This window comes from Triticum aestivum, chromosome 4B (assembly GCF_018294505.1).
Source record: "Triticum aestivum cultivar Chinese Spring chromosome 4B, IWGSC CS RefSeq v2.1, whole genome shotgun sequence".
Classification (NCBI taxonomy): Eukaryota; Viridiplantae; Streptophyta; class Magnoliopsida; order Poales; family Poaceae; genus Triticum; species Triticum aestivum.
The window spans coordinates 310055244-310068761 of NC_057804.1; the positions used below are offsets into that span (position 1 = coordinate 310055244).

At 39.5% G+C, this 13518-nt stretch overlaps 1 protein-coding gene across 1 annotated transcript; it reads right to left on the minus strand.

Annotated features, from left to right (window-relative positions):
• Positions 1 to 1471: 1471 nt before the first annotated feature.
• LOC123090091 (ATP synthase subunit a-like) lies at positions 1472 to 2218 on the minus strand. Its single transcript, XM_044511554.1, has one exon. The coding sequence runs from the start codon at positions 2216 to 2218 to the stop codon at positions 1511 to 1513; it is 708 nt and encodes a 235-aa protein (XP_044367489.1). The 3' UTR covers positions 1472 to 1510.
• Positions 2219 to 13518: the final 11300 nt, after the last annotated feature.

A 13518-nucleotide genomic window follows, 5' to 3' on the forward strand; every position in this document is an offset into this window, starting at 1 on the left:
TTCATAAGGGACCATTTGAGCTGCAGATCGTAATGCTGCTAGAAAGGCATATTTCGAATATATAGAGGACATTCCCAATAATCCACAAGAATATCATACCCAACTATGAACCGTACGAGCTCATCCTCTGTCACCCCCACCGCGCTTACGACTCTATACCCCAACCCAACTTGCTCTGGCCCTGGGTCCTCCCGCATCTCATCCTCGGTAAGCGGACCGTGGAAGCTGGGGAGTATTCGCTTGGGACTGATAGAAAACAACATATATTTCCCTCCTGACCCCTATAAAAATCTAGTGGAAGTCCGGTCGCGTCGGAGACATCTTTATCTGATTTTGAGGCTTCATCGTCCGGCTCCTCCAAAATTATGTTAGGATCGGCTGGCTCATCCTCATCATCGAAAAGAAAACATAGACAAAACAGATTTATTTCAATGACATATCTAATCAGACTGAAATTAATGTCGAAGACACGATCATTCACATCAATTGAAGCAGGCAGGAAGGGCACGGAAGCTACCGTTTAACGAATGCAACGCAAGCAAGGTAGCTTGCTTACTCTCCATCTAGCGTGCGTTGGCGGCAAGGAAGGATACATTGGAAAGACTAGACCATACACATTAATTAGTAGAAGAAAGAGGCATTCGAGTAGCGACTAGTCGCTTCTAGCGAAGCTTAACAAAGGCTGACTACTACATAGAGACAACTACTACCAGTCATGAGCGATAGTGAAGCCGTCAGAGGTAGAAGCTGTCGCTTGACGGACGAAGCCGAGCCGATACGATAGGCGGGCGAAGTGAGCGAGACCAAGACGGGCCAGATGTGGACTGGCGAAGGGGGCCTACTATACGTATATGTGATTAGTAAGCGGTTCAAGACATCGAACAAAAAATCAAGTGAACTAATGAACAATGTGATTGATCAGACAAGTACCAAGGAGCAAGAAAACGTATGCGCTTTAGCAAGGGATGAGCGCGAAATCCGTTGCTTGTTCTTTCGGTAGCCTTCTTTCATTCCCGAATTTGCTTGCGAGCAGTCCTTGCATTAGTATGAGCTCGTTGACCGCGTAAGGGCGATCCATCTTGATGACGAATTCCATGATAACGAGAAATAGAAATTAATCGTTCGATGTCTTCTCATTCTCCCCTTTCAATTCCCAATGAACAACATGACCTTGAGCTATCATTTGTTCAATTTGGTCGATCTGATACTTAGTTAACTCATTCATCTTGATGTTCCCACTAATACCTAATCGATAACGAAGCTGAATGGCTTTTTTCGGTCCAATTCCATCCATTTTTGTTGAGGCAATTCTTACTTGTTCATCGGGAAGTGATCTAGCTCCTGAGATATATGACATTCTTTATCATTAACTTTTCCTGGTCTTCTCGGCTGGAATCTACAATCTACACCTCTCCAAACACAAACGCAATATCTTGAGTACCCGGAACCATGTTTAGTGCTGCAAAAGCGCAGCTGTAGCCCCCTAGAATCTTCGGCTCCTCATTTTTATTCAATTATGAAATGACTCATTTTGATGGAGATTTGTAGCATCATTCAAGTAAATACAAATTGAGATCGTAGAAACATGAGCTTGTGATATAGCTACACCTAATTCCAGACCGGTTAATGCTAGAACTATAAATAAGGGACCAAGATCTCCTATGAAATAGAAAATATTATTCAGAAATAGCATAGTCCAAGCAAACCCACTTAAAATCTTTACTAAACTATGACCGGCCATCATATTAGCAAATAAACATATTCCTAAGCTTAATGCACGAAAACAATAAGAGATTAGCTCAAGGAGTACTAAGAAAGGTGCTAATGGCAGTGGGACTCCCGCAGGTAATAAGAAGCTAAAAAAAAGAAGCCCATGTCTTCGAAATCCAACGATCGTAATGCCTATAAAAATAGAAAATGAAAGAGCCAAAGTAATGAGAAAATGACTTGTCACTGTGAAGCTAAAGGGTATCATACCCTGGGGATTACGAAATAACGAAAAAGTAAAAGTGACCGAGATGTGAGGGAAAAACTTTTGTTTCACATTTTCGGAAAGACCACCTATTTGTTTGTTTACCAGGTTCAGCACGAAATCATAAATAAGCTCGACCAAGGATTGCCATGCATTTGGCACTGACTTTCCACCTCCCTTTTTTTGTAACAACAAAAAAAAGAAAAACGACCAAAACGACAGTGAGCGGCATATACAGGATTGCATTTGTAAATGTATAATAAAAGTTGCCCACATGAAGATCAATTATTGGTTAAATGGCAAATTGATCCAATGGGGTATTAGGGAAGGCACCAGGCAGATTCTGGATAAAATTATCCATACCACCACCCGCCCGAATATCCTCTAATATGCCCTGCCAAGTTTCGCCATTTCGGTGGCGGGCTCCCAATATTGTTCTAGCTAAATTGACCGCTCCCTGTTCGGACTCATTTTGGCCCAAATACCTTTCAATTTGTAAAACTATTGTGACGCCGGCAATTCGCTCAGGCGTTGGCATTATATCCAAGTTTGGCGTTATAGCAAAGTTCTGAGAGATGTTGGTTGGGAAAAAATCATGTAGATCGGGAAGACGGGAACACTTACTATGGATTGGTTGATTTGTTGTAATAGCAGCAAATAGCATATTCCTATCCTACATATCCGTAGAAAGAAATCTCATCTCCAGGTAACTCCATCTTTTTCAGCTCTGCTCCCAAAAAGAGAAAGGAAAGGAGACTGGGATAGGGGTTGTCCTCGTTTTTTCCAAGGAAAGCCTGATTTAACATGTAACGTGAACATGAGCGGACACCCACACAATCTCAATTTGAAGAAAAAGTACCATACCATTGTCATTTTTAGGGCGAAGAAGAATGGGTCATCTTTTTCAATTGATAACTGAGTGAGTGAAGACAATCACGATCTTAAAGTGGTCGGTTCGCCGGATTCACAACCTTCCCCTATTGGTCGGCTGCCCGTGAAACACATAGGCTCCTATCGCATTTATCGATCGAGAATGGTCTCATCACAGAAACACTTTCTATATGTTATTTCGAGATTTGAAGAAGCAAGCAAGTTTACAGGGCATATAGTTGTTTTTTTGTAGGTCGAGCCAAGATCTTATCTTATTTGCAGGTCGTGTAAATTAAATGATTGGAAAAATCATATAGAATTTGGAGGTGCATAGTGTCTTACAGGGCTGGCTCACAATACAACAATTATTGCTACTGATTCGAGATAGAATGTTGATACCGGTGGAAAAGCAATTCTTTCTATGTATAGGGCAGTGAACTAAAAAAAGTGTCCTTTCTCGATACATAACATTGTATAAGTCAATCCAAGTCGACATCTCCGAGAATCCGGTAAGGTACTTTTGGAACACCAATGGGCATATTAGATTAATATTATTATATTTAAGTAAGAAAACTACACTTTAATATATAAACATAAGAATGGAAGAGAAAGAAAGAACCTGAGAAGAGCTTTGTTGGAACTCTTTACCGGGATCATAGGGGCTATGCTCCCCTCTCTCTGTCTCAGCCCCAGCCAACGTCATAGCAACACCTACTCTTCCTTCTGATGCAGCCTTCCTGGATCCATAATTTGGCTTCCTGCTTTATTGATTGCTTGCAATCGCCACAACACCATTGAGTGAGCGTCATAGAATCCTCAAGGCATGAAGTAGAAGTTCTTTGAACCTTGATTGTGTGTGTTCGCGCCCACTCCAATAGAGCATTTGGCCCTGTGAGCTTTGACTATGAAAGCTACCTATGTCAATCAGTATAGCCACTAGAGGGATTGGAATAGGTATATTCCTTCTCAGATAGTACTTTAAGATAATCACGGTTCACAAGGTGGATTTTCTATCTATTAGTTGACTACGGAGCTTCCTCATCCCGACCTATCTATATGTGCAAATCTCTCCGCAAGAATCTTCGTAGTAGTAAGTCATGGGTTACAAGTTGTTCCTTCCTCAAACCACCCCGCAATAGATATAGGGTTTACCAACCTCAGGCATGGACATAGACACCAGATCATTTTGATCGAAGACCCATTTTTGGAATAAAAAGGGTAGAGACCAGACGTAGTCTAATCGGAAGGTCGTGCTTTAGAGAAAGACTTGTGTTCTATAGGAACAGCTGCCTATGTTCACCCGGCTACCCTGCCTATCGCAGAACCGCTGTGAAGCATCCATTCAATTCAATTAGAGATAGCATCTATAACTAGTAGTAGACGGTTGCTTCGAGGTCTCACAGGTCCTACTTAAGCGAAAATGTAGTTGTGGAAGTAGTCTTGCCCACTTTGCCTTACGCTCATAGAGATCTATAAGTATCCCTCTTGTCTAAGTAGGTAAGTACGCTCGGCCTAGTACTAAACTTCAGCATTAAAGCCAGAGTCCTTCTTTTCATGAATGTTCAGGAAGAAGAGAATCCCTAAGTTAGAATTGAATTCCATCCCATTTCCTAAAGAAAGAGATTTCCAATATACGTGAATCACGAAAGAACCAATGTTGTAACTTGCTTCATCCAACATTATAAGTAATCAATGAGATTTTATTCCTCGAGAACAAAAAGCTACACGAGGAGAGCCTTGTTTACTGATATGTTACTAAAAGACTAGAGGTGATGGCCTTTGAATTGCAGGGTATGGAAAGTGGTTGTTAATCAACAAGATTATATACATTTGCGGAAACCACTACTGGAATAAAGTTAGATCTTTATTTCATTTCAAGGAAAAGTTTCAGGGCTTAGCCACCACTCAGATAGTAGTGAAAAATAAAACTAACTCTAGGCGAAAGTGCACGGAGGATCTTTGATTGCTCCTACCTTATGAGCCCTTACGAAATGCCATTTTGAATGATGGACAAATCATGGGTGTCGGCGGTCTAGTCAGAGCATTTTGGAGCGCCTGAGCGAGCAAAGTAGGTTGACCTGTCCCGAGGGGGAGGGAACAAACGGGCAATTGAACACCATAGGGCACAAACGAATCGCCAGTAACGACCTATATATATCAGGCAAGAGGTGTTACTCCGACCCGGAATCCTGCGTGATGGTTGGTCACCTTACCAATAATCTTCTTAATGTTGGAGAAAATGAGGATCATTGACTTAAATTGGAATTTATACCTAGACTACTTGGTTCTAGCTTTCCACCCCAGAAGGCAACATATACACAAGTATAGACTATATGTAACACTGTAGGGTACAACCTTGGGTAGTCTTAGGGTTTTCCAAGAGATGATATGATCGGGTTATTTATTAGAATTGCAAATAGCTAGACGAATAAGTAGGCTTTAAAAGGACGAATAAAGTAGGCCTTCTAACTCAAAGTACTCCAGCTTAAGGAAAGACATGCAACGTTAGTGATCAACGTATGGAATTTCCGCTATTCCGCTCCGGGAAAACACTTGTTTTTTCATGTTTTCCCTTCGCTGTTCTTTCCTGGATTTTTTGTTGATGATTCTTCCCCTTAAAAAAGCTTTTCCCTATAAAAAATATGTGGCCCTTTTCTTTCCTGAAAAGGCATTCATTGTTCGTTTTGTGCCAGGAACTAGATTTGAACTGGTGACACGAGGATTTTCAATCCTCTGCTCTACCAACTAAGCTATCTGACTATTATTGTGCATCATCCTAGTAGAGTACTTGTATCTATGTTAATTAAAGGGACTAAAAAAGAAAAAAGTATTCTCAAATTGGACTTAGTAAATATCAGGATAATGATATGGATTGTGAATGACTTACTTAATAATAGGGATTACTTGCCTATACTATAATATGTTCATTTGTATGAATGGGATAAAGATCCAAAGAAGTCAGTTTGGATCCGTTTGTGAAAGAGTAGAATAAGAAAGATAGTGAATCTTGTTTGAACCATTAATGAAAAATAGAGGTTAGTACAATAGTTAGGAAGTAAAATGGGCTTTTTATTGGGGATAGAGGGACTTGACCCTCACGATTTAGAAAGTCGATGGATTTTCCTCTTACTAGAAATTTCATTGTGGTCGGTAACACTGGTGAATTAACAGAAATGGAAAGAGAGGGATATGAACCCTCGGTAAACAAAAGCCTACATAGCAGTTCCAATGCTACGCCTTGAACCACTCAGCCATCTCTCCTACATAATCTTATTATTGACCAGAAACTGAGTGAATAGCAAGTTTTAGTATCACTAAAATATAGTTACAACCGATCACAGGTTCCATAGGGAGTTTGACTTCCTTTCCAATTTCATATTTCTCAACAACAACTTCTCTCATCCCCACGGATCTATTCAAAATTCTGGAATCGTCCCATGTTTCTATTTCGATTGTTTGGCGAGGTGTCTACACGTTATGCAAACAGAACATATGGTTACTTTACTCTATTTTCTCATGGCTTGTTAAACCTTTCTTTTTTCTTTTTGGATCATAACCAAATAAAAACTTCTCGAGTTATCAGAATCCATAGTCAAATTCAGTCCTTGGTTATTCAAGTTAGATGAAATAGTAATAGTTTGGCTCACATTGATATACTACGAAATCCAATCTGATTCAAATATTGAATATCTCTCCTTGTTGGGACAATTTAAGCAGAATAAAATATCTATTATCGATTTTTTAGAATCGAATTAGTCTGTTTTTTTGCTATTTCGTACTGTATAAATCCTTTGTTTATGGAATACCTATTTTTTGTTTATTCGTGTTGAGAATATGTTTTGTGATAGCTATATTTGTCGAATTTTCTTATGATCCTACATGTAATTATTATGAGAGAGGAAAATATGGTCGTAGAAATTTTCATGTACCTAAATCACCTCTCTTCATGTTGAGATTGCTATCGTCTCTTTCTTCTTCCTTGCATATGCTAGTTTTTGCTTGCCTTGATAATTTGTTTGCTTATAAAATGCCTATGCATAGGAAGTATGTTAGACTTAGATGTGTTTGCCACGTATTTTATGATGCTCTCTTTGTGCTTCAATTATTGTCTTTCATGTGAGCATCATTAAAATTATCAATGCGTAGCTAAGGGCGTTAAACAATAGCACTTGTTGGGAGGCAACCCAATTTTATTTTTGTTCTTTGCTTTTTGTTCCTGTTTAGTAATAAATAATTCATCTAGCCTCTGGTTAGATGTGGTTTTATGTTTTAATTAGTGTTTGTGCCAAGTTAAACCTTTAGGACAACTTAAGGTGATAGCTGTGTTGATCCTGCTGAAAATCAGAAACTTTTGCGCCCAGTAAATTAGTTTTTGAAAATTCACAGAAACGTGCTTTTAATATGATTCTTTTTTCTATGCATTTTTACACAAATTTCTCAGATTTTCCTTATTTGCTAGATTTTTGGAGTTACAGAAGTATTCGAGAGTTACAGCTTACTACAGACTATTCTGTTTTTGACAGATTCTGTTTTTCGCGTGTTGTTTGCTTATTTTGATGAATCTATGGGTAGTATCGGGGGGTATGAACCATGGAAAAGTTGTAATACAGTAGATATTACACCAATATAAATAAAGAATGAGTGTTCAACAGTACCTTAAAGTGATGATTTATCTTCTTATACTAACGGAGCTCATGAGATTTTCTGTTGAGTTTTGTGTTGTGAAGTTTTCAAGTTTTGGGTAAGGATTTGATGGACAATGGAATAAGGAGTGGCAAGAGCCTAAGATTGGGGATGCCCAAGGCACCCCAAGGTATTATTCAAGTACAACCAAAAGCCTAAGCTTGGGGATGCCCCAGAAGGCATCCCCTCTTTCGTCTTCGTCTATCGGTAAATTTACTTGAGGCTATATTTTTATTCACCACATGATATGTGTTTTGCTTGGAGCGTCTTGTATGATTTGAGTCTTTGCTTTTTAGTTTAACACAATCATCCTTGCTGCACACACATTTTGGGAGAGACACGCATGAATCATGATTTATTAGAATACTCTATGTGCTTCACTTATATCTCTTGAGCTAGGCAATATTGCTCTAGTACTTCACTTATATCTTTTTTAGAGCACAACAGTGGCTTTATTTTATAGAAATTATTGAACTCCCATGCTCCGCTTATATTATTTTGAGAGTCTTTTAGAACAGCATGGTAATTTGCTTTGGTTATAAAATTAGTCCTAATATGATGGGCATCCAAGGGGGGTATAATAAAAACATTCATAAAAAGTGCATTGGATACTATGAGAAGTTTGATTCTTTATGATTGTTTTGAGGTATGAAGATGTTGATATTAGAGTCATGCTGGTGGAATAATTATGAATTTGAGAAATACTTGTGTTGAGGTTTGGGAGTCCCGTAGCGTAAACGTATGGTGAACCATTATGTAACAAAGTTGGAGCATGAAATATTTTTTGATTGTCATCCTTTGTGTGGAGGTCGAGATCGCGCGATGGTTAACTCCTACCGACCCTTCCCCTAGGAGCATGCGCGTAGAGTTTGGTTTCAATGACTTATAGATTTTTGCAATAAGTATGTGAGTTCTTTATGACTAATGTTGAGTCCATGGATTATACGCACTCTCACCCTTCCACCATTGATAGCCTCTCTTGTGCCGCACAACTTTCGTCGGTACCATACACCTACCATATACCTTCCTCAAAATAGCCACCATATCTACCTATTATGGCATTTCCATAGCCATTCCGAGATATATTGCCATGCAACTTTCCACTGTTCCGTTTACTATGACACGCTTCATCATTGTCATATTGCTTTGCATGATCATTTAGTTGACATCGTATTTGTGGCAAAGTCACCTTTCATAATTATTTCATACATGTCACTCTTGATTCATTGCATATCCTGGTACACCACCGGAGGCATTCACATAGAGTCATATTTTTGTTCTAAGCATTGAGTTGTAATTTTTCGAGTTGTAAGTAAATAGAAGTGTGATGATCATCATTATTAGAGCATTGTCCCATGTCAGGAAATAAAGAGAGAGAGAGAGAGAGAGAGAGAGAGAGAGAGAGAGAGAGGACAAAGAAGCCAAGAGAAAAGAGAAAAAGAAAAAAGGGGGGAAAGAGAAAACAAAATGAGAGAAATAGAGAGAAGGGGCAATGTTACTATCCTTTTTCCACACTTGTGTTTCAAAGTAGCACCATGATCTTCATCATAGAAAGTCTCTTATTTTGTCACTTTCATACTCTAGTGGAAGTTTTCATTATAGAACTTGGCTTGTATATTCTAATGATGGGCTTCCTCAAATGCCCTAGGTCTTCATGAGCAAACAAGTTGGATGCACACCCACTTAGTTTCCTTTTTGAGCTTTCATACACTTATAGCTCTAGTGCTTCCGTTGCATGGCAATCCCTACTCACTCACATTAATATCTATTGATGGGCATCTCCATAGCCCGTTGATACGCCTAGTTGATGTGAGACTATCTCCCTCTTTTTGTCTTCTCCACAACCCCCATTCTATTCCGCCTATAGTGCTATGTCCATGGCTCACGCTCAAGTATTGCGTGAAAGTTGAAAAAGTTTGAGAATACTAAAGTATGAAACAATTTCTTGGCTGAAACCGGGGTTGTGCATGATTTAAGTATTTTGTGTGATGAAGTTGGAGCATAGCCAGACTATATGATTTTGTAGGGATAAGCTTTCTTCGGCCATGCTATTTTGAGAAGACATAATTGCCTTGTTAGTATGCTTGAAGTATTATTGTTTTTATGTCAATATTAAACTTTTGTTTTGAATCTTTCGGATATGAACATTCATGCCACAATAAAGAAAATTACATGGATAAATATGTTAGGTAGCATTCGACATCAAAAATTCTGTTTTTATCATTTACCTACTCGAGGACGAGCATGAATTAAGCTTGGGGATGCTTCATACGTCTCCAACGTATCTATAATTTTTTATTGTTCCATGCTATTATATTATCTGTTTTGGATGTTTAATATGCATTTATATGCTATTTTATATTATTTTTCGGACTAACCAATTAACCTAGAGCCCAGTGCCAGTTTCTTTTTTTTTTTGCTTATTTTAGAGTTTCGCAGAAAAGGAATACCAAACGGAGTGAAACTTTCGCGATGATCTTTCTTGGACTAGAAGCAAACCAGGAGATTTGGAGATGAAGTCATAGACGCAACGAGGTGGCCACGAGGGTGGAGGGCGCGCCCAGGGGGTAGGGTGCGTCCCCCTACCTCGTGGGCCCCTCGTGGGTATCCTGACCTAGTTCCTTCACCTATATATATACTCTTATACCCTGAAAACTTCCAGGGGAGCCACGAAACCACTTTTCCACCACCACAACCTTCTGTACCCATGAGATCCCATCTAGGGACCTTTTTCGGCATCCTGCCGGAGAGGGATTCAATCACGGAGGGCTTCTACATCAACACCATTACATCTCCAATGAAGCGTGAGTAGTTTACCACAGACCTACGGGTCCATAGGTAGTAGCTAGATGGCTTCTTCTCTCTCTTTGATTCTCAATGCCATGTTCTCCTTGATGTTCTTGGATATCTATTCGATGTATTCTTTTGCGGTGTGTTTGCCGAGATCCGATGAATTGTGGATTTATGATCATATTATGTATGAATATTATTTGGTTCTTCTCTGAATTATTATATGCATGATTAGATATCTTTGCAAGTCTCTTCGAATTATCGGTTTAGTTTGGCCTACTAGATTGGTTTTTCTTGCAATAGGAGAAGTGCTTAGCTTTGGGTTCAATCTTGCGGTGTCCTTTCCCAGTGATAGTAGGGGCAGCAAGGGTTTTCATCATATTGCTTGAGTTAATTCCTCTACATCATGTCGTCTTACTAAATGTGTTACTCCGTTCTTTCTGAATTTAATACTCTAGATGCATGCTGGATAGCGGTCGATGTGTGGAGTAATAGTAGTAGATGCAGAATCGTTTTGGTCTACTTGACACGAACGTGATGCCTATGTTCATGATCATTGCCTTAGATATCGTCATAACTTCGCGCTTTTCTATCAATTGCTCGGCAGTAATTTGTTCAGCCACCATAATATTTGCTATCTTGAGAGAAGCCACTAGTTAAACCTTTGGTCCCCGGGTCTCTTTTCCATTATATTGAATCTCTTCTACATCATACTAGTTTCCGATCTACTATTTTGCAGTCTTTTTGTAGCGACCACAATCCCAATGGACCGAAGTCTCCGTGCTTAAGTGTCATCCCTAGATCGATAATGCTGACACACACAGTACTCGAGGAATTATAGCAGAGTTCAATCACAGACTTATTACATCGAGGTCCTCATAAAGAGTATGATTACAAAATAAATATGGCTCAAAGCCATCTAAACTAAATAACTGCGGAAGCTTCAAAGGTAAATGAGTCCATCAACTCCAACGGCATAGTTGAGTGCAAGACAACGACCTATCGCACCTTATTCATCGTCTGAGAAGTCTGCAACATGAGACGTTACAGCCGTGTAGGTCAGCACACTGAATATGCTGGGAGAGTTACACTGTAAAGCAATGAATGCAAGAAACTATATCTACATGCAATATTTGGCTGGTGGAGGCTCTAAGTTCAAGGTTTTGCATAAAGCTAGTTTTTCCCTACAACAAAGGAATAAAGTTATTTACTACTCCCCAGTTGTACCAATATTTGAGAAGGTTCCTCCAACTCAAACCCAATTAAACAAGTATCATCATTAAAACCAATTCAATTAATTTAAGAGTGCTGAGATCAACAATAATATCCAATTCCAGATACTCAAGATGTCCATAACCAGGGACACGGCTAACCATTATTAGTTTATACACTCTGCAGAGGTTGCACGCTTTTCCCCACAAGACTCGACCGTATCCATGATCAGAAGATCAAGACATAGTCTTTCTGAAGCATTAACTCTCTACTCCGGGCAGACCGATACACCTACTTTCCCCTACATCTGCTAGTCCACCTCTTCGAGAGCTCACACAACTTACTCAACTATGCCAAAGCCCATAATGGCCTGTGGCTGCACACGGAAGTTTCTAGGCATGAAATATCATATGATCCCTTTGATCCTGGGTGGCGAACCGAGGAAAAATCACACAGGTACTCCGGGATTTCCCAAACAGGCTAGCACTGGATTCTCCAGGTGCCCCAACCAATCCACCCAGATGTGTATTAAAGTTGCCACCTTAATGTTATCCAAAATTAGTAACTCTCAGAACTTCCATGTGTATCACGATCCAATCCCCGTCTACGAGCATGGCTAAGCAATAATTGAGCATAATGTATATTCCCGGGGTGATCAAAGGTATTAGGTTCCTACCTCAAGTACTACAGCCAAACCACATGTTCCCAATCCTACTGATGCAAATATTTGAGGGGCAAAAGTAATGCATAGTAAAAACTGGGTATAAAAGAGTATGATCAAAGTGTAACTTGCCTTGCTGATGATCTGCAAACTCTAGGGATTCGTAGTAACAAGCTTCGCACTCCGGATAATCTAGCGTAGACAAACAGTAACATACATAAGTAAACAATCAATCGAAACAAAGAGAAAATCGAGAAGAGATCCAAATAAAAAACAAGCAAACGACTAAACTAAATAGAAAGCAAAACCTAACAGCATTATTTTCATGTGGATTAGATCTTAATAGTAGGTACATGTGATTAGCTATGATTTGCAAAAAGAAACAACTCAATCGGAGCTACCAAACTCAAGATACAAACGAAACAAGATTGGATACTAATCTAAACTAAACCCAAATTTTAATTTGTCAAAATCATGTTCAAGTTGGTTTAATGGAAAGAGGGGATCGTTACGAAGATTTAGGTGTTGGTTTCATCTAATTTGGATAAAAGAGCTAAAAGTTATGCTAGTTTTAAGATCAGGGGCTAAATCATGATAAAAGTATTCGCGGATAGGTCCCTGACCGAAAAATAAAAAGAAAAAGAAAAATCTATCAGATGAACGTCTACTAACAGGACTTAACAAACGAATCCGTTCGCTAAAAGAAACTAAAGGGTGAATGTTCGCTAAACTAACAGATCTAAAAAAATAAAACCGATCTAAACTAACTAACCAAAAAACGAAAAGAACCGGAGAAAAACCGATCGATTTTTACCGGTGAAAGGATCGATATAGTTGACTAGAGAGGGGGGTGAATAGGCAACTAACAATTTCTAGCTTTTCTTTACCAAATTAAACTTTGCATGAAAGTAGATTGTCTAGATATGCGACTAGGTGAGCAACCTATATGATGCAACAACAATAAGCACACAAGCAAGTAAAGGATAGAACACAATATATATTTGCGCAACTGAAGGTAAGAGATAATCAAGAGTGGAACGGATGAAGACGAGGATGTGTTACCAAAGATCCTTCCCTTTGAGGGGAAGTATGTCTCTGTTGGAGCGGTGTGGAGGCACAATGCTCCCCAAGAAGCCACTAGGACCACCGTATTCTCCTCACGCCCTCACACAATGCGAGATGTCGTGATTCCACTATTGGTGCCGTTGAAGGCGGCAGCCAAACCTTTACAAACAAGGTTGGGGCAATCTCCACAACTTAATTGGAGGCTCCCAACGACACCACGAAGCTTCACCACAATGGACTATTGCTCCGCGGTGACCTCAACCGT

Coding starts and splice junctions, on each gene's coding strand:
- LOC123090091 (XM_044511554.1), bottom strand. CDS start 2,218: ATGCAATCCTGTATATGCCGCTCACTGTCGTTTTGGTCGTTTTTCTTT.